The sequence below is a fragment of the Bos indicus x Bos taurus genome, chromosome 19 (assembly GCF_003369695.1).
Source record: "Bos indicus x Bos taurus breed Angus x Brahman F1 hybrid chromosome 19, Bos_hybrid_MaternalHap_v2.0, whole genome shotgun sequence".
In the NCBI taxonomy this organism is placed as follows: Eukaryota; Metazoa; Chordata; class Mammalia; order Artiodactyla; family Bovidae; genus Bos; species Bos indicus x Bos taurus.
Genome location: NC_040094.1, coordinates 35,347,264 through 35,371,038, shown reverse-complemented (window position 1 = coordinate 35,371,038; position 23,775 = coordinate 35,347,264). Strand labels below are relative to the sequence as shown.

General features: G+C 45.8%; 1 protein-coding gene across 6 annotated transcripts; it reads left to right on the top strand.

Moving 5' to 3' along the window:
- On the top strand, positions 1-23,044 carry PRPSAP2 (phosphoribosyl pyrophosphate synthetase associated protein 2). 6 transcript variants are annotated; one of them, XM_027516704.1, is made up of 15 exons: positions 52-143; positions 4,583-4,677; positions 4,900-5,050; positions 5,419-5,522; positions 5,914-5,966; positions 6,485-6,551; positions 8,345-8,517; positions 10,200-10,315; positions 13,018-13,073; positions 14,188-14,336; positions 15,372-15,442; positions 16,615-16,761; positions 19,957-20,068; positions 20,801-20,881; positions 21,429-23,044. In XM_027516704.1, exons 5-15 carry the CDS (start codon positions 5,930-5,932, stop codon positions 21,446-21,448), a joined length of 1,029 nt encoding a protein of 342 aa, XP_027372505.1. In that variant the 5' UTR covers positions 52-143; positions 4,583-4,677; positions 4,900-5,050; positions 5,419-5,522; positions 5,914-5,929; the 3' UTR covers positions 21,449-23,044. The 6 variants fall into 6 exon arrangements, with proteins under 6 accessions (XP_027372506.1, XP_027372507.1, XP_027372508.1 ...); XM_027516701.1 differs by lacking the exon at positions 5,419-5,522 and having other exon boundaries at positions 50-143; XM_027516703.1 differs by lacking the exons at positions 52-143; positions 5,419-5,522 and adding an exon at positions 1,665-1,789.
- The last annotated feature ends 731 nt before the right edge of the window (positions 23,045-23,775 follow it).

Sequence of the window (23,775 nt, the reverse complement as noted above, 5' to 3'; positions counted from 1 at the left end):
GCCCTCAGGCCTCGCTGTCGCCTCGGACGCTGTTCTCGCGCTCCGAGTCGCCATTTTGCTCCTGGACAGGCCGCCTGGGAACCGGCGCTCTCCTCCTTCGGCAGCGGAAGCTGCGGCGGGGCCGGGGCTGGGGTCGGGGCCAGGTAGGCGGGCGGGAGCCGGTGACGGTGGTGGCGCGGCCGGCGGGCCGGGCCTGTGGGTCTCAGGTGCAGGGGCGGGGGGCTCGGCGGGGGCCGGCCGCGTGCCGCCCTCAGCGCGGTCCGGTCTGTCGGGGTCCGCGGGCCTGGCGCGAGGCCGGTCCCGCTGGTCCGGAACCTGCGGCCGCGGGCGGAAGCGCGGTGCCGGGCCGGCCTCTGTCGCCCGGAAAGATGCTTTCTTCCGCGGCCGGGATGTGGCTGCGAGGCAGGCTTCTGCTGTTCAGGGTCCCCCCGCCTCCCCACCGCGACTGCACAGTGATGGTGCGGATTTTTCGCCCTTTTATTGACACTGACGCGGTTTGGGTGTGTAGCTTTTGCAAGGAGTAAGAAATTCAGGATGGAGATTTGGAGTGAGAAAGTATGATTTCTCATGTGTGAAGATGTTCCGTACACAAGTATAAGTGATTCGCCCACATTATTGAACCCCACAAAGTCCTGCCCGTCTTCTCCGTATTCCTGTCCCGACTTGGTCCGTTGCCCTTATCACCCAGTTCAGCTTGGAGGAGATGCAGCTCGGCTCTGCACCCGCTTAACATAAGCACTTTCACACAGTCTCGGATATATACCGTTTTTTATTCTATTGAATGTATATTCAGAGTTTTACTTAATTACCCCCATTATGTAACTTTTCCATATGTTCACGGGTCGTCCTCCTAGAAAAAGCATGCAGTGGCCATCATTGAGCTTTTTCCTTCTTTCCCTACAATAAATTCTCCAAAGGGGAAATACCGAGTCATGTGTTCTTTCTTTGGCACGTGATAAAAATTGTTCTCCAAACAAGGCGAGTTTACTACAGACGTTTTTTTAACCTGGTGTTTGTCAGGTCCTACCCCCCTGTAATGCGGGGTGTTAGGTCACCCTCCTTGGTTTTGGGAGACAAGCTGAAGCTGACCTGGTGTCCTCTGCTTCCAGGAGGGCCACCTGAAGGAAGTATCTTCATCTCCAAGCCTCACCCTGCCCCCTAGCACTGTGTCTGAAAGGGGTCGACTTGTAGTGTAATACCTGCTTTATTGAGTTGTCATAAGAATTCAGAGCACTCAGAAAATGGTATTTAGCTGAAAGAAAACATTCTGATGGAGAGACAGCTGAGTGCCTGGGATCCCAGAGGCATGGGGACTTAATTACATCTAGGCTTTGCCCTTCTAATTCTTTCAGAATTCACATCCCCAAAATGTGAAGAACATCAGAATAAAAATAATAATTCTTTATGGTGCCTTTGAGCTTGCAAACTGCTTTCAACTCTGTGTGTTAATCAGTGCAGCTCAATGAGGTCAGGCTTTATTCCACCAACATGTGTTATCTGCAGACGTGTACTGAGCCTCTCCATCTGCCAGGTGCTGTTCTAGGCCCTGGGTACACAGCAGAGAACAGCATAGTGGAAAAAGTCTCTGTTGTCCTGAGCCTTAAATTTGCTGGGGAAGCTGTTTTTAGCAGGCTTCTATCTCTTGTCCTTAGGGGAAAGCCAAGAATGCGTAGGTGGTAACTGGGGAGACAAATTGGATATTGACACTGCGACTCCAGCGGCAGTGGAGGAGTGTGAATTTCCGATGGAGGGTGTTTACACACCTTGATGCCAGCCTTTCTCATCTGAGGTGTGGATGAGTTTTTTTTACGATGACTGCTAGCACTTACAGAGCAAGTGGTCTTTCAGTGAGGTTTGGTTCATGAGACTTAGCAGATTGCCCTGTCTCATTCAAAGAGAAGTACGACCCACTTTGTGTGAGGTGCTGAGATTCTGTGGAAAGGGTGTGTTTTCATGCGTTATATATAATTCTCACACATTCCAGAGTTAATTTAGGATAAATAAATGTAAGGGCAACTGAAGTTTATGGGAGGAGAAATGGGAATGTTGTCTTTACACTCTGTTAACACTAAAGCCTTGTGCTAATGAACTTTCTGCCCCTCCATCCCGGTGATTATCTTGCTTCTGAGGATTCTCTTTAAAACTCTTCCTGAAGCTTGGTAAAGGACACAATTTGAATTTACAATAGGAAAAGGAGAACTGAAACTAGCAGCTAGTTCTGTTGTTTGACAAGCTCTTGAGATGGACAGTCGGAGAACTTGGCTGTATTGATAACCTGTTCCCAATTTCCCTGCCTGTGGCATGTTGGGGTCTTAGGTTTCCACTATTGAAACCTGCTGCCTGGACTGGAACCCTAGAGAGCATGGTCAGTGATAAAGGACTTAAACCATGATCAGTAATGCCAGGCCCAGGCCAAGAGTGCCATCTTGAGATAGGCTGAGGACTGCCAAGGGGAGAAGGAATTTGAGGTTTCCCATAAATCTTCAAGGAAAGGAGAAGGCCCAGAGGTGGCAGCTGCCAGGAAAGCAATCATTGTGTATTCTGAGGAAGGATTGGAATGGCTGGGACATCCCTCGGTGTGAGCATTGGGTCCGGGCTATTCAGATGTCTGGAGTGGCTTGTTGGTAGGAATCCTAGAGATGGACTGAGTTACTTCTGAGGACTCTTCCTGCCCCTCAGACACTGTGATTCTCAGTATTACATGTCCACTCAAGAACACCATTTTCCTTTAAGAAGCTTCTTATTTGAAGACTGGGGGATGTAAAAAGGTTGCCACCCCCATGCATATTACGTGCTTGTTCAGTAGATAGTGAACATATTACAAGCTGACTCCTCGTAGCTTCGATTTACCAAGGGTATCCTGTATGTGGGGCAGTGTGTTAAGTGCTGTACAGGAGCTCATCTTACAGTGACCCTGTAAGGTCAGTATTCACAGTGGCATGGATGAGGGTGAGAGAGGTTAGTTTATGTGAGATCTTGCAGTAAGTTGAGGGCAAATAGGAGCTAAGATGCAAACCTGGATTGACTCTAAAGCCTGTGTTCATAACTACAGGAGGATGAGTTTTATTTTTGTTGTGGTTTCCTTTTCCAGACCTCTGTTCCTAAACACAGCCATAGAGGGGTTGAGAGGTGGTGTTAGAAGACAACCAGGATCTCCTCCAATTCTGAGTGTTGGGGGTTAAACAGTATTCTTTCTTTCATTTGCACCAGCCCCCCTGCCCAACGCTATGCTATAAAGCTGGGTCGGCATGCATTTTCTGTAGGGGGCCAAGTAATATTTTAGGTTTTGCAGCCCACACCTAACTCTACCATTGCATCCACGGACAGTTTGTAAACAGTGAGCATGGCTCTGTTCCAGTATAGTTTTATTTACAGAAATAACCTGTTTTGGCCTGCATGTACCTTGCTCATCCCTGCTCCAAAGCCGCTTTCCGCTATACACACCAGTGGTCCTTCTTGGTCTCCTTAGGGCTTTGGCCAGTTGTTCATATGTTTCTGTTTGTAATTAATAGGCCAAGTCCAGTGGGGTGGCCCATGTTTCCCATTGTGGAAGGCCTCTGAAGAGGAAGTGTTTTCTCCTAGCCTGCTTGTGGGACCATGAGTCACCCACCTGTGCCCCCTTGGCTCCCCCTGGCAGTTACCGCAGAGGGAAACGCATGCACAGGGAGGCCTGTTTGGGTTGGTGACCTGCGAGTGCAGCCTGGCTGCACCAGGGAGCACTGGCAAAGTTAAAAAGTACAGGATGGGTCTATGCTTTCTCCTTGGGTTCTCAAATATATCGTTTCAAAATAAAGCAGATTAGAGATAGATTTGTATGATGGTCCCTTTTTATGTTACAAATGAATTTTTATACATTTTTTAAAAATGGGGATCACATGTGTGAATGTGTAAACAGCCCAATGGTATCTGTATCAAACCAGTAATAAGAACTATCTCTTCCGGGAGGTGGGTGGGAGGAGCCTGGGATCCGATCGGAGCTGGTGACCTTAGTCTAAATGCTCATGTTTCAGTTTTTTACAAGGAGAAGGTACTTGTGTAATTAAAATTTTAAAATAACAAATAAGATATGGGCTCCAGGCTTTTCCTCCCTCCACCAGCCTTCCAAGAGCATAAACATAACGGCTGCGTTAACGCGGCAGGCTTGCTCAAAAGACTCCTCCATCCCCCCAGGCCTCCTGGGCTGCTGATCCTGCACCCAGTCCTCTGCCTGCCTTTCTCCATCAGGACACTTGCCCCAGAGTGGAAGGAGGAGGAACATGTGGATGACTCTGAAGGCCTCTAGGCCAGGGTCTTTCTGTGTGCCCTGCTGCTGATCAGTTATGTGGCTGAGTCACTTTCCTTCAAGATTATTGTAATCTGCTCAACCTTGTGTTCCAGTTGAGGAAAGTACAGATGACCAGGTTAGGCTTAGACAGGACCCAGGACAGCTGCAAGGCCAGGAGCGGGGTAGGGGTGGGTGGTTTGGGGTAAACAGGTATTACAGGGAAAGCTGGGTGTGGATGGGTTATTTATTCATTGTTTAAGGATCAGTCAGTTCTTGTCCTTGCTAATGGCTCTGCCATTTTTCTGTGTGTTAATCCAGGAGGAATTTTGTTGTCAGAAACTAAAAGGAGGTTGTCGTAATTGACTTTAAGCAGCAAACAGTAAAACACTGAGCTCTTCAGCTCCACCTTTCTTGTAAGTTTATCATTTATTCCCAGTAGTCATGAAAATAATTGAGACATATGATGACATCTTTCCATAAATTCAAATAGACTCCCTACTTGTCCATATACACGTTCAATGTGAAAGACTCCATTATGGTAAAAACTAATTTCCTTCAGCTCATTTGCTGTTCAAGAATATTCAGGTGTATTTCATCTCATATGACCGTTTTTAACATATTTGGTATCTTTCTAGGCACTGAGAATTGGAAAACCAAGAAGGTTTTGATGTTTTGTGTGGCGCCACCTGAATCAGAAGCCAAGATGAACATAACCAAAGGGGGTCTGGTGTTGTTTTCAGCAAATTCAAATTCATCGTGTATGGAGCTTTCAAAGAAGATCGCTGAGTGAGTATAATCACGCTGTTAAAGTCTGTGCTTGTCCAGTGGTGGTTTACGTTTGATATGCATATTGGCGCTGGTGTTAACTTTGACAGCAGCTATTTTACAGTGAATTTGCATGTCATCCGTGCACCAAGGGTTCACCTTTTGTAAACTGTCATCACTCCTACATGTGGATTCAGGAGACATTTACCGGGGACTCCTGAGTGCCAGCGATTGTGTGAGGTGCTACATTTGTATAGAGCTATTTGAGTACAGAGAACAATGAAGGGTCTATGCTATATGTAGGTAGTTCACAGGTTACAGTTCAGTATAATTTTAGTAACTTATTAAATAAATACTGAACCCCTGCTGTGTACTATACTTTGATCTAGATACTGGGGTGTAAGAGTGAACAAGCCGGTCAGAATCCTTCCTTCTTTAGTGGAGGCGCCAGACAAGGAGGAAGTCAACAAACAGACAAACAGGATGACTTCAGGTAGTGATCTGCGCAGGAAAATCAGAGCGATGGGGCAGGTTGTGCCGCCTTAGCTCAGGTGCTCAGGTGCCTGTAAGCCTGTGGGTGGAATGTGAATTGAGAAACAGGAAATGGCAGCAAGTGGGGGTTGGGGCAGAGTCCTCCAGGCAGAAAGGAAAAGGCAGGAATGTGGCCGCGGAGTGCAGGGAGCCCCAGGACAGGATAGGTGTGGGGTGGAGGTGTGACGGGCTAGGTGACCAAACAGTTTGAGACCCACTTTAAATGTTATAATAACAATATCTCTATTTTTTAAATTTGTTTTATTTTCATCAATTTCTAAACCATCTTAATAGTAAAGGTGTTGTATCTGTTTTATTACTGTTTCCGCTTTTTCCGTCTTTCTCTTCTCTAGGCGGCTGGGGGTGGAGATGGGCAAAGTGCAGGTTTATCAGGAGCCTGACCGAGGTGAGTGATCCTGTGCACTTGTGATGGCTTTTTGTGGTACCTGCCATTCTGGCCCGGCCTTCACCCTCCATAACTGAGCAGTCAGCCTCAGTGTCCAGTGAGTTCTGTCTGCAGGAAGGCAGACAGGGGTGGGCCATCATGGTGTTCCCACCCCAACTAATACCAGCTCCATAGAGAATCTGGGGCAGGTCACAGCCGGGGACTTAGAGGCTCATCCTCAGACCTCACCCAAAGGCAGTTGCTGTCAGCTGACGGAAGCGTGAGCTTGGCCTGGGTTGAATCTGTCCCCTGAGGCAGAGTGCATGTGTCTGGCGTGGCCCTGGTGTCAGGTGGCATTTTCAAAGTGTGTTAATCACAGTGTGTTTGTTATCCTCCATGGAATCTAAAGCCTTGTAGTGAGTTTGTAACAGTTCCAGTTTCCATAGTTTATAACCTTGGGGAATGGTGCAGATTTTCTTACGTGTTTTTTTAAAATGATGTGCCTTGTTCACCCTTCTCGTTTCCCCTTTTCCTTCCAGAAACAAGAGTACAAATTCAAGAATCTGTGAGGGGAAAAGATGTTTTCATCATTCAGACTGTTTCAAAGTGAGTAGCTTATCCACCAGAAATGTTGTTGCTTTCTGGGTCTCTGTTTGGGCTTGAATGTCTAGTATAGTAAGAGTTACCCAGACAAGAAGGACTAAGATTGTTTTAAAACTAGCTCGATCTTACTCAGCTGATCTTTCTGACATAGCTGCTGACTTTCCTGTGTCCTTTCGGTGTGGGAATAGCCGCGCGCTGGGGGAGAGGCATGGGACAGTGAGCACCTATGGCATGCAATGTCAGGAGCCAGAGTCTCACAGAGCTTAGAGGGAAGCTCTTTTAGTTCCCAAAGAGAACAAGCAGCAGGAAAGGTGTTTGCTTAGTTGGGTTCTTAAAGCTTTTCCTGCAGATAATTTAAATGTGGTCACTGGGTGCTGTCCTGCCGCATCATAAGTTAAAGGAGAAGAGAGACAGTAGTGAAGGCAGGTGTGCCTCTGTCTGCCGTGACGTCTGGGAGCCGTGTGTTCTAGAAATTGTCGAGTCACAGGCGTGTGCGCTAGGGTAGAAGATTCAGTGCAGTGAGGTGTCTGTACCACTCCTTGATCAAACGCCACTCTGTCTACACATGTCCCTGAAGGCCTCTTAGATGAAAATTTTAACTCAGCAGTTTTTAATAATGTCTAGAAATGAGTTTGTATAGTACATCAGTTTTTAGCCTAGAGATTCCAAAAATTGCTTCATGCTAAATGTGCATTTATATGTAAAATAAGTGCCTCTTTTTACTAAAAGTATAAGAAAATTTTTAAGTGAAGAAAATTATGTCCATTGACTTAAGTTTTCTGTAATCCAGAGAACCTGCTCACCTGAAAGCTCCAGGCTTCCCATTGCTCTTTTGCACTCTCTTATTCACAAACATGTGTCAGGTGTCTGCCATGTGTTAGCCATTGTTACAGGTGTGCAAGAGGCATAAAAGATTAGAATAGATCACAGATCCTGATCTTCATGGAACCTCACAGATCCTGATCTTCATGGAACCTGGGTTCTGTGACATGCAAGTAACATAATGAACAAGTAGATTATCCAGTTTGTCAGGAGGTGATGAGGGCTCTAGGGAAAACCAGCACAGTGTGCAAGGAAGCTGGCGTGACGGTGGCAGGAGGCTGGAGTGAGGATTGATCGGTGGGTGACCTCTGACAAACACTGGAAGCCGGTGCCAGCTGGCAAGGAGGTCATTCCAGGCAGGAATGGGGGGCCCTAGACAGAGGGCCCTCAGGTGGCCATGAGGACTGGCATGGAGGAGGAGTAGGGTGCAGAGAGGGAGTGGGGTAGATCCAGAAGGAGCCTCAGGAGCCCTGTGGGGCCTTGGGCATCTGCCACGGGCCAAGTGGGAAACCACCCCTGGGTCCTGGGCAGAGAGTCTGTGATCTGACCATGACTCTAAGATCAGCCAGGTACTATTCAGAGAGTGGTTGCAGACTGCCAGGGACAGGGGGAATGTGTGGGTGCAGCTGTTGCCATCCTTTGGGGATGTGGGCCTCAGCCCGGGCAGCAGTAGAGTGTGAGATGCTGCCGGTATCTGGACAGGAGGGCAGCTAAGGATGCCTCTAGGGCTCTGTCCTGGATAAACTGGAGTGAACAGTGCTGTTCTTGTTGGGAAAGGAAGTAGAGTCATTGGCTGAGAGGTGGCGTGGGGGCTACTGATGGAGGCCCAAGAAGAGTGGTGTTTGTCTCTTCTGTGTGTCTGGAGCCTGTCTTGGCTGAGGCGGGCGTGGCATCTTGCTGATGCTTAGCTGGGACTGAGAGAGGTCGTGGCAAGTCTGATACCCTCCCTGCTGGTCTTTGCCCTTGGGTTGCAGGGATGTGAATACCACCATCATGGAGCTCCTGATCATGGTGTATGCCTGTAAGACCTCCTGTGCCAAGAGCATCATTGGTGTGGTCCCCTACTTCCCCTACAGCAAGCAGTGCAAGATGAGGAAGAGGGGCTCCATCGTTTCCAAGCTGCTGGCCTCCATGATGTGCAAAGCCGGTGAGGGGCGGGCATTGATGGTTGATGGGGGTCTGGGAGTTGCATTTTTACCTGAGGAATCGTAAAGCTCATCTTCACTGACTCAGAGCGTTGGACAGTGCCCAGAGTGATGTCGCTTCCAGATGGTGAATCTGTAACAGACGCTCATGCTGACAGTTTGCTCCTGGCCCAACTTTCTGAACACAAAGCTCGTGAGGACAACTTATTTTTTCCTAAATTCTTTGTTTAAAAGATTAAAAAGTTGGAATGGCAGGTGGCAGTCCTATTGAGGCTGTTTTTAAAGTAGAAAAGGCATTGGAATCAGCTACTCTAACACAGCAACTCTCTTTATTTTCACCTCTTCTCTTTCCCACAACAGCTTGGCATATTTTGCAAATCCTATGCGTTATTTTGTGTTGTGCATTTTTCAGTAACATCCTAAGTGTCTCTCTTGTTTCTCAATAATTTCAGAGTTGTTACTTTGTGTGTGTGTGTGCACATGCGCACAAATGTGTACTTGTGTATGTGACTATAGAAGGCACACATCAGAGTTTGCACAGAGAAGAGAATAAAGAGTCCCCACATACTACCTTGTAACACACTTACTGCAGAATAAATTTCTCCTATAGCATTTCAAAGAAGGCAAAACCAAAACAGAAAATGACCAGACCTGAACCCAGTGACCTCCAGGCACACCCTGCTGAGAACTTTGCTGAAGGGAGCAGATGGGCCACCGAGCTCCCGAGAAGGTTCCCTGCCCTCCTACCTAGTCTTGCTCATGATGGGCCACCAGGCTTTCTTGCTCTTTTGGGCAGATTTTGCTTTTTACATTTTTTCCAATTGAATGATATGTATGTGTGTGTATGTGTGTGTGTGTTTGTATGTATTTCAATTTCAGATATCCTTCAAGGAACCAGTGGGATGAAGATTCTTCATTTTTTCCAGTTATAGGCATATGAGGTTTACCTTAATATCTGAAGACATTATATCTTAATCTGGCTTTATCATGCCTACTGACACAACTTCAGGGAGAGGGAATCTCCCTCATAGAATTATCAGAGGCGTTTCTCCATCGCTGTGATTTTGGCTATTTTAAATTGGTATGAAAACTGTGCATCTCTCTGTAAGAAGAATCACCAGTCTTTCCCTTCTGAGGAGGGAAAGCCCAGGTCCCCACTTGCTTAGGAGAGGGGGCGTCCCTGTGTTCACCACCCGGATACTCCCCAGAGCCCTTGCTCTTGGGGCTTCAGGGAGGCGTGGTCATTCATCAGCTCCATGTCCAGTCCCTCCCCCTCTCTGGACAGTAGGGGCGGGAAGCCTGGTAATGCCAAGCTTTCTGTCAAGGTGACCAGCCACGTCCAGGAGCCCATCCCCAGAGCTTTCAGGAGCTCTGTGTCAGAGACGGGGTCACAGACCAGATGTGACAACAAGAGAGGCTCCCGGTGCTCTTAGCACTGAGAGAGTGACAAGGGGTTAGGAGTTTTGTTCTGGGGGCAGAGACCAGGATAATAGATATATTTTCTATTATCTCATAATCTCATTGTACTAAGAATCTGAGGAATAAAGATGCTGAGTTTTTGATGAGAGAGTAATTTTAGATAGTAATTTATTCCCTATGGTATCTTGTTTTATGTAGCTCTTATTCATACAGTGCAACTGGTCATGAAACAATCTGTGTGTGTGTGTCTGCTTTGTTTTCAAAGGTCTGACTCATCTCATTACTATGGATTTACACCAGAAGGAAATCCAGGGCTTCTTCAATATACCTGTTGACAACTTGAGAGCATCTCCCTTCCTCTTACAGTACATTCAGGAGGAGGTGAGTTAGCTCAGACTTCTCAACCTTCTATTTAAAGCTGAAAAATGCATCTCGCATCTCCTTGGGCTCAATGAAGAATTAACATTGACGTGTTCTGCTTAAAGTTGACTTTATGAATGTAACTGGTGTCCTTGAAACTCTTCATCTGCGGAGCTCTGAAGTTCCTCTTTTTTCTCTTGGACCTCAGGTGCCTAGAATCACTAGCCTGGGGTGTGTCCTGAATCCCGAATCCTCTTAGTGCCTTCTGAGTTTACCTTCTCTGGCTCTACAATATACACATAGTTGCAGATATCGATTTGGAGGGGGGTGGGGGGTGGGGGCAGAAAGAGTTGATATATTGTTTGTGTTGTTCTGAAACTTTCTTTCCTTTCCTGTTCTGTAACTTTCTTTCCTTTCCCCAACTGGTGTCTCTTGGTCTTCCCATGTTCAGATATATAGGATTACCTCTTTCTTCATGATTGCTACACAGTATCCCAAAATTCAGACCAACTGTAATGGATAGAACTTTCTATGCCAGTGAAAATGTTCACTCTGCCTTCAGAATGGCAGCTGAAGTGCCCAGTGTGACTGGAGAATGGAATCCTTGATTTCATTTGAGTTTAGTTAATGTAAAAATAGCTGCCTGTTTAGGTGTTAAAGCACAAGTTTAAATGAGCCACAGGTTTTTCATCCATTTCCCTCTTGGCTGGATATTAGATGGTTTAATTTTTCATTCTTTTAAGTGAAATATTTTCAAAAAATTTTTAAGTAATGTTGCACTGAAAATTATTTTTTCAGTACTTCAAGTACTAAAAGCAGTACTTGCTTTTCTCAGTACTTAAGTGCTCTTCTGAAATATACTTGGAAGTGGAATCATGATTGAAAAGTATCTACATTTTTAATATTTTACTGCTGCTGCTGCTAAGTCGCTTCAGTCGTGTCCAACTCTGTGCGACCCCATAGACAGCAGCCCACCAGGCTCCTCCGTCCATGGGATTTTCCAGGCAAGAGTACTGGAGTGGGGTGCCATTGCCTCCTCTGAATATTTTACTAGGTACTGCAAAAATTAAGATTGTCTGAAGGGCTGTGTTAATCTGCACTTGGACAGAATTACCCGTGTGAGAGAGTGCTGTATCCTTTTGCTGTGGTTTTGAAATCTCCGCATGGCATGTCTGTGGACATCTTTGACCCATGAACCAGCATCCAGTGAGATGAACCATCTTCATCCATCTCACTGGATGCTCAGTGGGCCTTTCCGTTCCCTATGAATTTTGTTTTCTGTAATTTGGATTTTTCATTTCTTTCTTCAGGAGCTATTAGATGTTGAAAATCTTGTATCTAGTCTATATATTATTTAACTGTTTTTTGTTCAAGTTTTGCTTTCTCCTGTACTGAATTGGTGGGAAAATTCCACGCCTTGCTCTCACCGACATTTTCTTGCAGCCGCATCCATCCTGCCTCTGAACCAGCCAGCTTCTTACTTTGACCATAAAAACCTTCACCTTCATAACAACTTGTTCTTTCTTTATGCGTTTGATTTCCTGTTTTGAGTCCCGAGGAGGAAGTAGACCTGTTTTTATTAAAAAGTCCTTTCTTTTAAAGTTTCCTTTTCGGCTTTAGTAACTGTTCCTTCATTAGTTATTTCTCCTCTTGGTTGGATTTGGTGCTGTTTGATGATGTTCAATGAGGCATGGAAGTACATAAAACAGTTCATAAAGACTCCCAGGAAAGATGAGGAACATGCGAAAATGAAAATATTTTGTGCTATTTATGTGTGTAGATGGACCAGATGGAGAGACATCTTATCCAATTAGGTATATCTATAATAGAACCTTCTTCAAATTCATCAGGGTTTTGTTTGTTTACTAAGTATTGGTTATTTAGTTTTTTCCACATGCTAGGCACTGTGCAGTGTGCTAGATGGTGGTGAGTGCTTATGTTCCAATTCACCAAGCTAGCATAATTGTGAGAAATCAGTGGGGATATATCAGAATGGAATAACATAATTTAATGAAGTGATTAGATTTTAAGCACATGGTTTGAAAATATTGCCCAGATGAAATCAGAAACAGCCAACTGCTGCTCAGCTGAAAAGCATGCTAGTCCTATCCTGTGAGCTCTGAGGCGTTGGTACCGGGTGTCTCTTCAGTTGTCGTCATCCTCATCCAGGTCACTCAAATGCTCAGAGTGAAGGGCTTCAGAGTAGACCAACATTTGCTTATTTTCTTAAGGGCTCTTAGTATCTTTGTAAAGAGTGCTGGGCTGATTCCATTAGCAGGCCGGTTTCTTTCTTCATCGGCTGTGACAGTTACATTAAGTAGTCACTTGTTTAGAAGTTGACAAATGCCTTTGATTCAGGTCCAGTGAATATCATCCTTGGGCTGTGAAACTACATGTAACAGGGGTCTGTGAGAGGAGTTCCTGTTGATTTTATAAAAATGTCTTTGCTGCCACTTAGATATGAGCTTATTACTGATTAACTCTACTTTTTTCTTAAAATAAGTCTATGAGATTCATGTCTTGATGATATTTTTTTTCCTTAGGTAGGCATTTCTTCATTTTCCAAAGAAGAAATTTACTCTGAGTTTTCTCTCTTTTTGGAAAACGTTCAAGTGACCAGCTGACATTTCTGAGTGTGTTGGGGTGTTGCTTTTTATTGACTGTGGAGCTGGTGTGAGCAGCCTTTGGAGACATGGCAGTCACCCAGCCCCTCCTCTTCTCAGATCCCAGACTACAGGAACGCGGTCATCGTGGCCAAGTCTCCGGCCTCAGCCAAGAGGTAGGTGGGTGCTCACAGCTGCTGTGCAAAACCACACCTGAGTCCAGCCCATTGAATCCCCGTGTTCTGGGTCCCATTGCAGCAGCTCCCACTCTGGCCCTTGCTTTTTTGACCTGGGGACTGATAGTGCACAGCCTGTCTGCCGATTTCATTTATTAGGTGATGGTTCATCGTCCTCCCTTGTCCCAGTCCCTGTCTGTGACTGCCGGTCACATTTCCTACCAGGAACTGTCCAGGACTGTAGAGTCCCAGCCCTGCGCTTGGGTAGCTGCTGGTGGTTCATCTTCACATCTGCAATTTAAAATACCAGCAAATATATTTTGAGGTTGTTTACTGCCTTTTATTCAGAGAACTCAGTAATTTATTAACAGATAATTCTATCCAGCCAAGAAGCCACTGATTGGTATGTGTTAAAAAGTGACATTTTACAAAACTTTCAGACGCTACAGGTGTGCAAATGGGGCAGTGCTGAGAGTTCCATGTAACTGGAGTGACTGATGAGACGGGGGTTCAGAACCTGCAGTTGTGTTTGACTGAGAGGATGTCAGACACAGACACGCCCTGGGGGTGGTGTGGGTTCCAGAAAGCAGTGTTGCAATAAAGTGAGTCAATGGACGTTTGGTCTCCCAGTGCAAATAAAGTTATGTTTATACTACACCACAGTCTATTCAGTGTGCAGTAGTGTTATGTACTACAAACATTGTACATCCCTTCATCTAAAAATACTTTATTGCTGAAAAATGCCCCCGTCATCTGAGCCTTCCTACTCCGCTGAGTCGTTAGCACGCTCTGCCTCACGTGTTGGTTCTCACTGTTAACCAGGTGAGCAGGGAGAGTGCATAGCTCCAAGCGAGGAAGCAGAGGCTTCAGGGAGGTGAGCTAGCCTATAGCACAGGCTCACTCGCTGGCTGCGTGCCCACAGGCCCCGCAGGGGCACGTGTGTCAGGTGGGTTCTCCACACTCTGTCCTGGATTCCCAGAAGCTGAGGTGGCTTCAGTCTCCTTTTTCACTAATCCTTTGGGAAACTTCATTTTCTGAGTTCCTGTGATACTTCTCTGTAGACATGAGTGCAAACCACTTTGCGTGGCTGTGACCCATCTCCTGCTCTCCCTAGGGCCCAGTCTTTCGCCGAGCGCCTGCGGCTGGGCATCGCGGTGATTCACGGAGAAGCACAGGACGCCGAGTCTGACCTGGTGGACGGGCGGCACTCCCCACCCATGGTCAGGAGCGCGGCTGCCATCCACCCCAGCCTGGAGATCCCCAGTAAGCACGGAGCCCTGGGTCACTTCCTCTTTGCCTTTAAGGCTGACTTAATTTCTGTATTGAATGTGAAGTACTTCTTGTCTGTTTCTTAAGTTGGCAAAAACTGGTACCTTTTTCTGGCTCTGACAAGTGCATCTCTGATGGCCCCTTAGCAGTGGTCTGTCTGATCCCAGCAAGACCCATGAACATGCCCAGTTTAGACTCACTTGTGGCCCAATAGGGATCACATTTGTCCACTCAGTAGTGTGTGCTAGAGCAGAGTTTAACACGGGCAGAAAGCTCTAGGTGCACAAGTTATTCATGGTCCTGTTATTTCTGATGTAAAATACTAGACAAGTAAATAGTTCAGAGGGGAGGCCTTGGTGAAGAATGTCTCATCAGCACAACTCATTATGCAGCCCACTGAAAGAATTGACTGGAAACAAGAGAAAACCCGAGGAATGTGTGTGAATAAGGCAGAGTGTCTTATTCACTGTCTTCTGCCTGGGCCAGGAGGGAACATGAGGAATGTGGTTGTGACTGGCTGTTGGAGTTGTGCATAAGTTTGTTTTTGTCTTTAAGAAACTTATTTCAAGCTTTAATAACGCCTTTTCAATGGAAAAAAAAATACTGCTTTTGTTTGAGTCTGTTAGGGAGAAAAAGCTTTTCCTCTAGCCTCTTTAGGTTCACTGCTCAGGAGGCTGCAGTGAAATAAAACTGTCAACAGACAGATTAGCAAGAGAGAAGACAGATTTTAGGAGGAGGTTGGAATCTGGGGCTTAGGGGAAAGGGAGTAGGGCAGGGGCACCGAGGGGAAGACGAATGGCTCCTTAGGGAAGGGCGGGGGGAGACAGGACCATGTGTCTGTCTCCATGGCGATGTCCATGTAGGAGTGGCACTGACCTCTGGTCTGGGTGATGAGAGCCAGGCTTCTGTGTTGTTCCTGGACCAGGATTTATGACAACTGAATTCTTTTGGGGGCTCTGGTTTTAGGCAGATAAAGGGATGTCAGGAAATCAGATGCAGAAACTTGTGTGTGTGTTCTCTTCTGACCAGTGCTGATTCCTAAAGAAAAGCCCCCAATTACAGTTGTTGGTGACGTGGGAGGCAGGATCGCCATCATTGTGGTACGTGCGCCTCTTCTGTCATTACTGGTTGTCATATTTACCCTCGTTAGCTTGTCAGCTCACCTTGTTAATCGTGCTGGGGATGGTGCTATGGCCAGGTAAGTCTCAAGTGGGTGGGTGTCTTAGGCTAAACGTTTGCTTTGGTCCAAAAACTGGGAATTGTTAGGTGACCTCCAACTTCAGTCTGACATGACTCCCAGGACCCTCCTTGGACTCGGACATGTCCTAGAACAGCTCTCAGAACCCAGGCAGACACTAACTTAATGTTCACCAGTTCATTAAAGGATGTGACGAAAGACTCAGATGAGCAGCCAGAGGAAGGGAGAGATGCTCAGGGCGAGGGCTGGGAGGGTCCCCATGGAGTTGGGGCGCACCCGGAAGCTCCCTGAACCCTGTCATTAACTCCATTTCCAGCCCCCTCCCCTCTCTGGAGGAGTGGAGGGAGCTGAAAATGCCAAGCTTCTCATCATGGCCTGGTCTTTCTGGGACCAGCCCCCGCCCAGGAGCCCTCCAGAGTCACCGAGTAAAGACAAGAGACTCTTGTCGTGCTCTCATTACTGAGGCACCTACAAGCACTTTAGAAGCCTGCTGTCAGGATCCAGGGACAGAAACCACCATATGTATTTTCTGTTACCTCGTACTGGGAGTCTGTGAGATTAGAAACCACTAGACTGTGTATTTTGTTGATAGTAATTATTGTCTTCCCACTATAAAAATATATATAAGACCCCATTTCCCATCCACCCAGTGGAGAAAATTTGGAAAATAAGGAAAAGTAGCACCAAAGGGGAAAGAACCTGGTGGAGTCAAAGCATCTCCTAACAGGTACCGTACTGGGCATGGATATACAGGTGCGTGTTCCTGGAGCCCCTGCCTGGTGGGGCGTTGCTCTGGACAGTAGGGACAGAGAGACGAGGGCCCAGGGGCCATGAAGTGACAGCTGTCATGACTGTCCAGCTGGGAGGCCCAGAGGGAACTCCACAGAAGCCAGTGATCTCGCTGTCTGGACAGGTCACCGTGGACAGCGAGCATGTCACAGGAGAATTAGCCCCTTCTCTCTCCCCATGGTCTACACTTACCTCTGCACATGTCTTTAGTCCCTCCTCTTTCCCCATGGTCTAGACTCACCTTTGCACAAGTGCTCATGTCTTTTGCTGCGTCTGTAATGCCAGGATGACATCATCGACGATGTAGACAGCTTCCTGGCCGCCGCGGAGACCCTAAAGGAGAGGGGTGCATATAAGATCTTCGTGATGGCGACCCACGGCCTGCTGTCCTCCGACGCCCCCCTGCTGATCGAGGAGTCTGCCATCGATGAGGTAACAGAGCCAGGCCACGTGTGGGCACAGCTGCTGGTGCACGTGGGCCCCTGACCTGAGGTCACAAGAGCAGGTGGAGAGTTAAGAGTGGCTTCCTGGCATGGGTTCTGTTTTGTTGGTCACTGGCTGTGGCCTCTGCTCCTGACAGTGGCAGTGGGTGGTAGTTTTAGTAACTTCTATTGATGGAGTACACGGTCCCTGCAAGTACTGCCCGGCGTCAGGCACACACCCACCCTGAGCTCGGACACACCCCTGTGGGGAGAGTGAGAGACATGCAGGGACCTCAGGTTGGGCAGCCACGAGGCGCACGTGGGTTCAGACCCTATTTGCCTGATATTGAGGCCCAACTCCCCCTGGACAGATGCCCGTGACATGACAGAGAGGAGGGCATGCTGGCCATCTTCCTACACGCCTGTGGTGCCCAGCTGAAGTGAGCCGGGCAGGCGTCCCTGCCCTGCTGTGTCCACCTTGGCCCAGCGCCTGGCTGGTGAAGTGAACCGAGCAGGCATCCCTGCTCTGCTCTGTCCACCTTGGCCCAGCGCCTGGCTGGTGAAGTGAACCGAGCAGGCATCCCTGCCCTGCTCTGTCCACCTCGGCCCAGCGCCTGGCTGGTGAAGTGAGCCAAGCAGGCATCCTTGCTCTGCTCTGTCCACCTCGGCCCAGGGCCTGGCTGTCTGGAGAGCGATTGTATGAATCACATGTTTATTATCTTTTAAGAAATAAAAGTGCTGTTTCCTGTACATTCCTGGAAGATCAGGCAGAGAGCCAGTCTGAGTCCTCACGGTGGCCAGGTGATTGCATTCTTGGTGCTGGTTTGGCATGATCCCTGGCTGTCCCTTTCAAGTCTCGTGTGTGGACTTTCTTGTTAAGAACTGTCTTGAGGCTTATTTTGGAAGTAGGAAATATGTATTATAAGTAATAACTTGAGAAGTATTTCCATCCTCTTTTTTTTTTTAAAGGCTGACTTTTTTTTTATAGCTTTTGAAAAATGTTTGTTTCTCCTTTTTTAGATGTTTTATCAAATCTTAACTTTTAAAAATAGCAGCTTTATTGAGATATACCGGAAAGTGAAAGTCGCTCAATCGTGTCCGACTCTATGTGACCCCATGGACTATACAGACCATAGAATTCTCCAGGCAAGAGTACTGGAGTGGGTAGCGTTTCCCTTCTCCAGGGAATCTTCCCAACCCAGGGACTGAACCTAGGTCTCCCACATTGCAGGTGGATTCTTTACCAGCTGAGCCACCAGGGAAGTCCAAAGTCCCCACTTATCCACAGGGGATGGGTTCCACGGCCTGCCAGGGGATGTCCAAAGCTGTGCAGGATAGTACTGAACCCTGTGTGTAGTCTGTGATAATGTTTATTAGTTAGGCACAGTAGGAGATTAACAACTAATGATAAAATATAACTATTATAACAACGTACCTTATTGTGCAAATTTAATGCCTTTTTCATCTTAACTAAGCACTTACCACACACTGTAGCCATAACTTTTGTGGCTTGAGGTGCAACAGTAAAACCAGCATGAATTTGTTTCCTTCTACACAATTTCACAAATGGACGATTCATTCTTACCATGGATCTTCACAATCTCAGCGCACAAAATTTTTTTCTTTCCTTGAGAACTTTTGCCTTTTTGCTTAAAGGAAACACTTAGCAGCTTCTCTTTGGTGTATCTGAATTGCCAGTATCACTGCTCTTGTGCTCTGGGGCCATTATTAACCCAGATAAAGGTCCGCTGGTCACAGGCACTGTGAGTCACTGTTGGGGTGGGGTCTGCCAGACAGAGGGATGAGTCCCCTCCCTGATGGGGCACCACAGTGTGAGGTTTTCTCACACTGCTTGGCTCTCTGCATGATTTAAGATGTATGGGTTATTTATTTCTGGAACCTTCCATGTAATGTTTTCAGACCGAGGTTGACGGGGGGTAGCTGAAACCATGTAAAGTGAAAGCTTGGATGATGGATGGGAGGAAGGTCTGTAATTCACATGCCTTATGACTGACCCATTTAAAGTATACGAGACAGACAAATGTCATATATTGCTTATAAGTGGAGTTTTTAAAAAATGGTTTTTTAAATGAGCCTATTTACAAAACAGAAATAGTCACAGATGTAGAAAACAAACTTGTGGTCACCAAGGGGGAGAGAGGGAGAGGGATAAATTGGGAGATTTGGATTGACATATACACACTATGATGTATAAAATAGATGTTCAACAAGGACCTGCTGTGTAGCACAGGGTACTCTGCCCATCAATACTCTGTAATGCCGTGCATGGACAAGAAGCTGAAGAGGAGTGGATGTATGCATATGTGTGATTGATTCACTATGCTGTACAGCAGAAACTAGCACATCATAAGCCACCTATACTCCAATACAAATTCATGAAAAAAATTAAATATATAATAATCTTCAATATTTTCACAGAATTGTGCAACCATGACCACCCTCGCTTTTAGAACATTTTCAGGCTGCCAGTGGAACTCCTTACCCATTGTCTGCCTGCATTTCTTCTCAACCCACTCATCTTTAGGTGGCCGCTGATCCACTGTCTGTCTCTGTAACGGGTCTACCTAACCCGGCCTTCTCATATACATGGCCTTGGGTGTCTGGCTTCTTTCACCAGCATAATGTTTTGAAAGTTCACCCGTGTTACAGCAGGTGTCAGTACCTGCTATTTTTGCCTAGTGGTATTTCATTGCCTGGATGTAGCACATTTTGCTTTCTATTCATAATTTGGGTTGTTTCCTCTTTTTGACTATTGTAAATAACACTATTATGAACTTTTATGTACAGGTTTTCAGGTGGAGATGTTTTCATTTCTCTTGGGTGTCTTACCTAGGAGAAGAATTGCTGGGTCACATGGTAACTCTATGTTTAACCGTTTGAGGAACTTCCAGGCTGTTTTCCGACACAGCTGAACCAGTTTGCATTCCCACCAGCAGTGAGTGAGCCTTCCAGTTTCTCCACGTCCTTGCCCACACTTGCTGTCGTCTGTCTCTAGCTGTCACAGTGGGTGCAAACCTTAACCTCAGATACAGGTTGTGTTCACACTGACTGAACCCGTGCTGAAGGCAGAGTAACCCCAGTCCTGGAAGTAGGACTCAGAAGGGTGAGAATGTGTCACATTTTCAGACCCATCCAGGAGGCTACTTGGTGTTACGACCTCTCCTTTCTTCCTCTTGATTGGCAGGTGGTGGTTACCAATACAATTCCGCATGAAATCCAGAAGCTCCAGTGCCCCAAAATCAAAACTGTGGATATCAGCATGACCCTCTCAGAAGCCATCCGTCGGATTCACAATGGGGAGTCCATGTCCTACCTTTTCAGAAACATAGGTTTAGATGACTGAACACTGTCCTCTTAATAAGTCCTGAGGGCCACACTGGAGTCGTGAGCATCTGTACTCTGAGGCGCATGCCTGGCTGGATGCATTTCATGGGGGCCGGCTGTGTCTTGTTCCTTCCTTTTGTTAATTTCTATGAAGACAGACCCACTTTTTATGTCCATTTGGGTGTTTGTGAGCTTGAGGGGCAATTTTTATAAAAGAAAAACTATATTCTCTTAAATAGAATAAATTAAGACCTGGTTGTATTCAGTTTAACTATTTAAAAAATAACTTGGAAGAAGATTTTTAAGCTCACAAACGGCCTTTATCAAAAGTTGCTGCAGCCCAAGTGCTTTTAAAAAGTTAGTAAAATAAAATGATCTGCTGTATGATACTGCAGTTGAAAAGCCAAAAAGATTATGCTGTTAAATCCAGTAAACTACATTTTTAGAAACGCTTTTCTAGAAAGCATATGGAATATGTGACAGTTATTTATTTTCTGCAACAAAAGAAGGAATAAAAACATACTGTGTTTGTGTGTGTTTTTTTAAATTTTGTGTTTTGGCAATTGTTTTATAACTAAAATAAAGTGGAAGCTGAATATCCACGTGTGGATGTTGAAGTGTTGGTCAGCTTGTGGGGATTTCTGCAGCTTGGCGTGGTGTAGTTGTGTCTTTGGGATGTAATGTTCCCTGTTCTGTTTGTCCAGGGCCCTGCACGTTCATGACGCATAGTCACTTGACTGCGCCAGGAGAGGAGTTGGGACATCAGCATGAGCCACTGGGGTCAGGTCAGGAGTCGGCATGAGCTGCCGTCTGCATCTTGGCGTGGCTTTGTTCTGCTCCTTGTCTGATAGCACAGTCATACTCGAAACAAAACGCACCGCTGCATGCTCTGGGTGATGAGGTGTGGAGGGAGGGGGTTCCAGAGGGCAAGCGCTGTGACCCTGGTCAGTGTCGAGCATCTCATACTGTCTATCAGAGTTCAGAGCCCAATACTCTGCCTTAGAGTTTATCAGGCTGTGAGATACTGGGGTCATCTAACCACAGTCCCCTCCAGCTCATGCACACACAAAAAGAAGACTTTCTTACAAAGAGAAAAATTGCTTTTTTTTCTTCTAAAAAACCTTAAACCTTTGCTTTCTGAGCATGTGCTCAGAAAGGCCTGAGAAAGCCATAAACTTGCACCTCTGTCTGACCTTGGGTTTCTGTGCAAGCAAGAAGTGAGGGCCCCAGTGGGGTTGTAGATTTCCTGGCTGAGCGTTGATGGCATGCCCAGGACTCACAGCCCGCCTGTAGATTGGGAATGCTGTTCTCTCTCTTCTTTTTTGGTTTCAGAGTTTTATGGAAGTATGTGATGACTCACTAGCTGACCACTAAGCTGACTGTCCAGAGATTTCAGTTGCCACAAACAATGAAGAATGCAGACTTTACAGAATCAGTTGAGAAAAGCAGACAGACCCTGTGGATGGAGAAGACCCTGATTTCCATCACATTATATTAGAAATAGCAGTTTTCAACAACAAAAAGTTCTGAGGCATCTAAAGAAACAAGATTGCACCCATGTACAGGGTCTTCCTTGAGGAAGCTCAGACTTTAAACGTACTAGACAAAGACTTTAAATAATTTATTTTAAACATGCTCAAAAAACTAAAGTATAGGAATTATATGTCACCGAATGGAGGCTATCAATAAAGAGGAATAATAAAAATGAATCAAATGGGGAGGATTTGTGGAAGACGGTGGAATAGGAAGCACCAGGAATCTGTCTCCATCTAAACAGTGGCAAATCCATTTCATGATTTTGGAACTCTGGAGACTTGAAGGTTTGCAACTTCCAGGGAAAGTGTTAAACAGTAAATGTAGCTAACTTTTGTAAAATCCAGCTCTTAGTAAAGTTGCCGATACCTGACCCACACTCCCAACCCTGTGGCAGGCAGCTCTGCACACATTCCTGGAGCGATCTCCAGAGTTCGTGGGAGCCAGGATAGGCAAGAAGTCCCCTCCAGACAGCAGAGATCCGTGCTCTGATAACAAGTAGCTACTTCTTGCTGCAGAGGTACAAAGAGGCTGGTAACCATTGTTACTTCACCCTACCGCCCCCATCCCCACCATTGTTGCAAGCTCCACACTGTTCCTGCTGAAAAGGGGGTAGTTCCTAACTCACTCTATGAGGCCAGCATTACCCTAGGACAAAAACCAGACAAAGATATTACAAGAAAAGTAAACCAAAGTCCAAGATCTCATGAACACAGGTGCAAAAATCCTCAACAAAATATTAGCAAATTCATTCCAACAATGTATAAAAAAAATTATACACGACCTAGTGGATTTATCCCAGATATGCAAGACTTCTCAGCAGTTGAAAATCACTTCATATAATCCATCATACCAACAGACTAAAGAAAAACAACAATTATATCAGTCAATGCAGAAAAAGCACCTGAAAAAATTCAACATCCATTCATGACAAAAGCTGAGGGAACTAGGAATAGAGAGGGAACTTGATCTTGTTAAAGAATATCTACTGACAGCCTACAGTGAACGCCATACTTAGTGGTGAGAAGCTAGAAGCTTTCCAATAGGGCAAGAATGTCCCCTCTCATCACTTGTTTTCAATATCGTACTGGAAATCCAAGCTAATAAGACAAGAAGGATTTAAAAGGTACACAAATGGGGAAGGAAGAATTAAAACTGCTTTGTTCTCAGATGATATGATCACCTATGTAGAAAATATGAATCAAGAACAACTCCCAACTCATTACTAATAAGTGATTATAGCAAGATTATAGGATAAAGGTCAGTTGCTTTCCTGTATACCAGCAAAGAACAAGTGGAATTTGAAAATAAAAATATAAAACCATATACACTAGCACCACAAAATGACATATTAAGTATAAATCTAACAAAATAGGCATAAAATCTAAGGGAAACTACAAAACAGATGAAATAAATTAAAAAAAACTAAATGGAGAAATAGCCTATGTTCATGGATAGGAAGACATGTCAACATGTCAGTGCTTTCCAATTTGGTCTAAAGATTCAATGAAATTTCAGTAAAGATTCCACCAGATTATTTCATGGATTTTGTCAAACTGATTCTAAAGTTTACATTGGAGAGATAGAAGACTCAGAACAGCCAAGGCAATAATTGAAGGAAAAGAACATATTCACACTACTTCTCTTCAAGCCAGCTTTACGTTGCCATAATCAAGAATGTGGTGGGACTTCCTGGGTGGGCCAGTGGTTTAAGACTTCATGTCTACTTCAGGGGGTGTGGGTTTGACCCCTGGTCAGGGAACTAAGATCCTACATGCCCTATGGCAAAGCCGAAAACAACAACAAAATATTGTTGAAAGAAAAGACAGATCAGTTGAACAGAATAGAGAATGCTTATAAACAGACCCACATAAATATAGTTAACCAATCTTTACAAAGAGCAAAGGCAACATAGTGGACCAAAAATATTCTTTTCAACAAACGGGGCTTAAATAACTGGATGACAGTGTGAAAGTGTTAGTCACTCAGTCATGTCCAGCTTTTTGCGACCCCATGGACTGTAGCCCCCCAGGCTCCTCTGTCCATGGAATTCTCTAGGCAAGAATACTGGAGTGGGTAGCCATTCCCTTCTCCAGGGGATCTTACTAACCCAGGAATCAAATCTGGGTCTCTGGCATTGCAGACA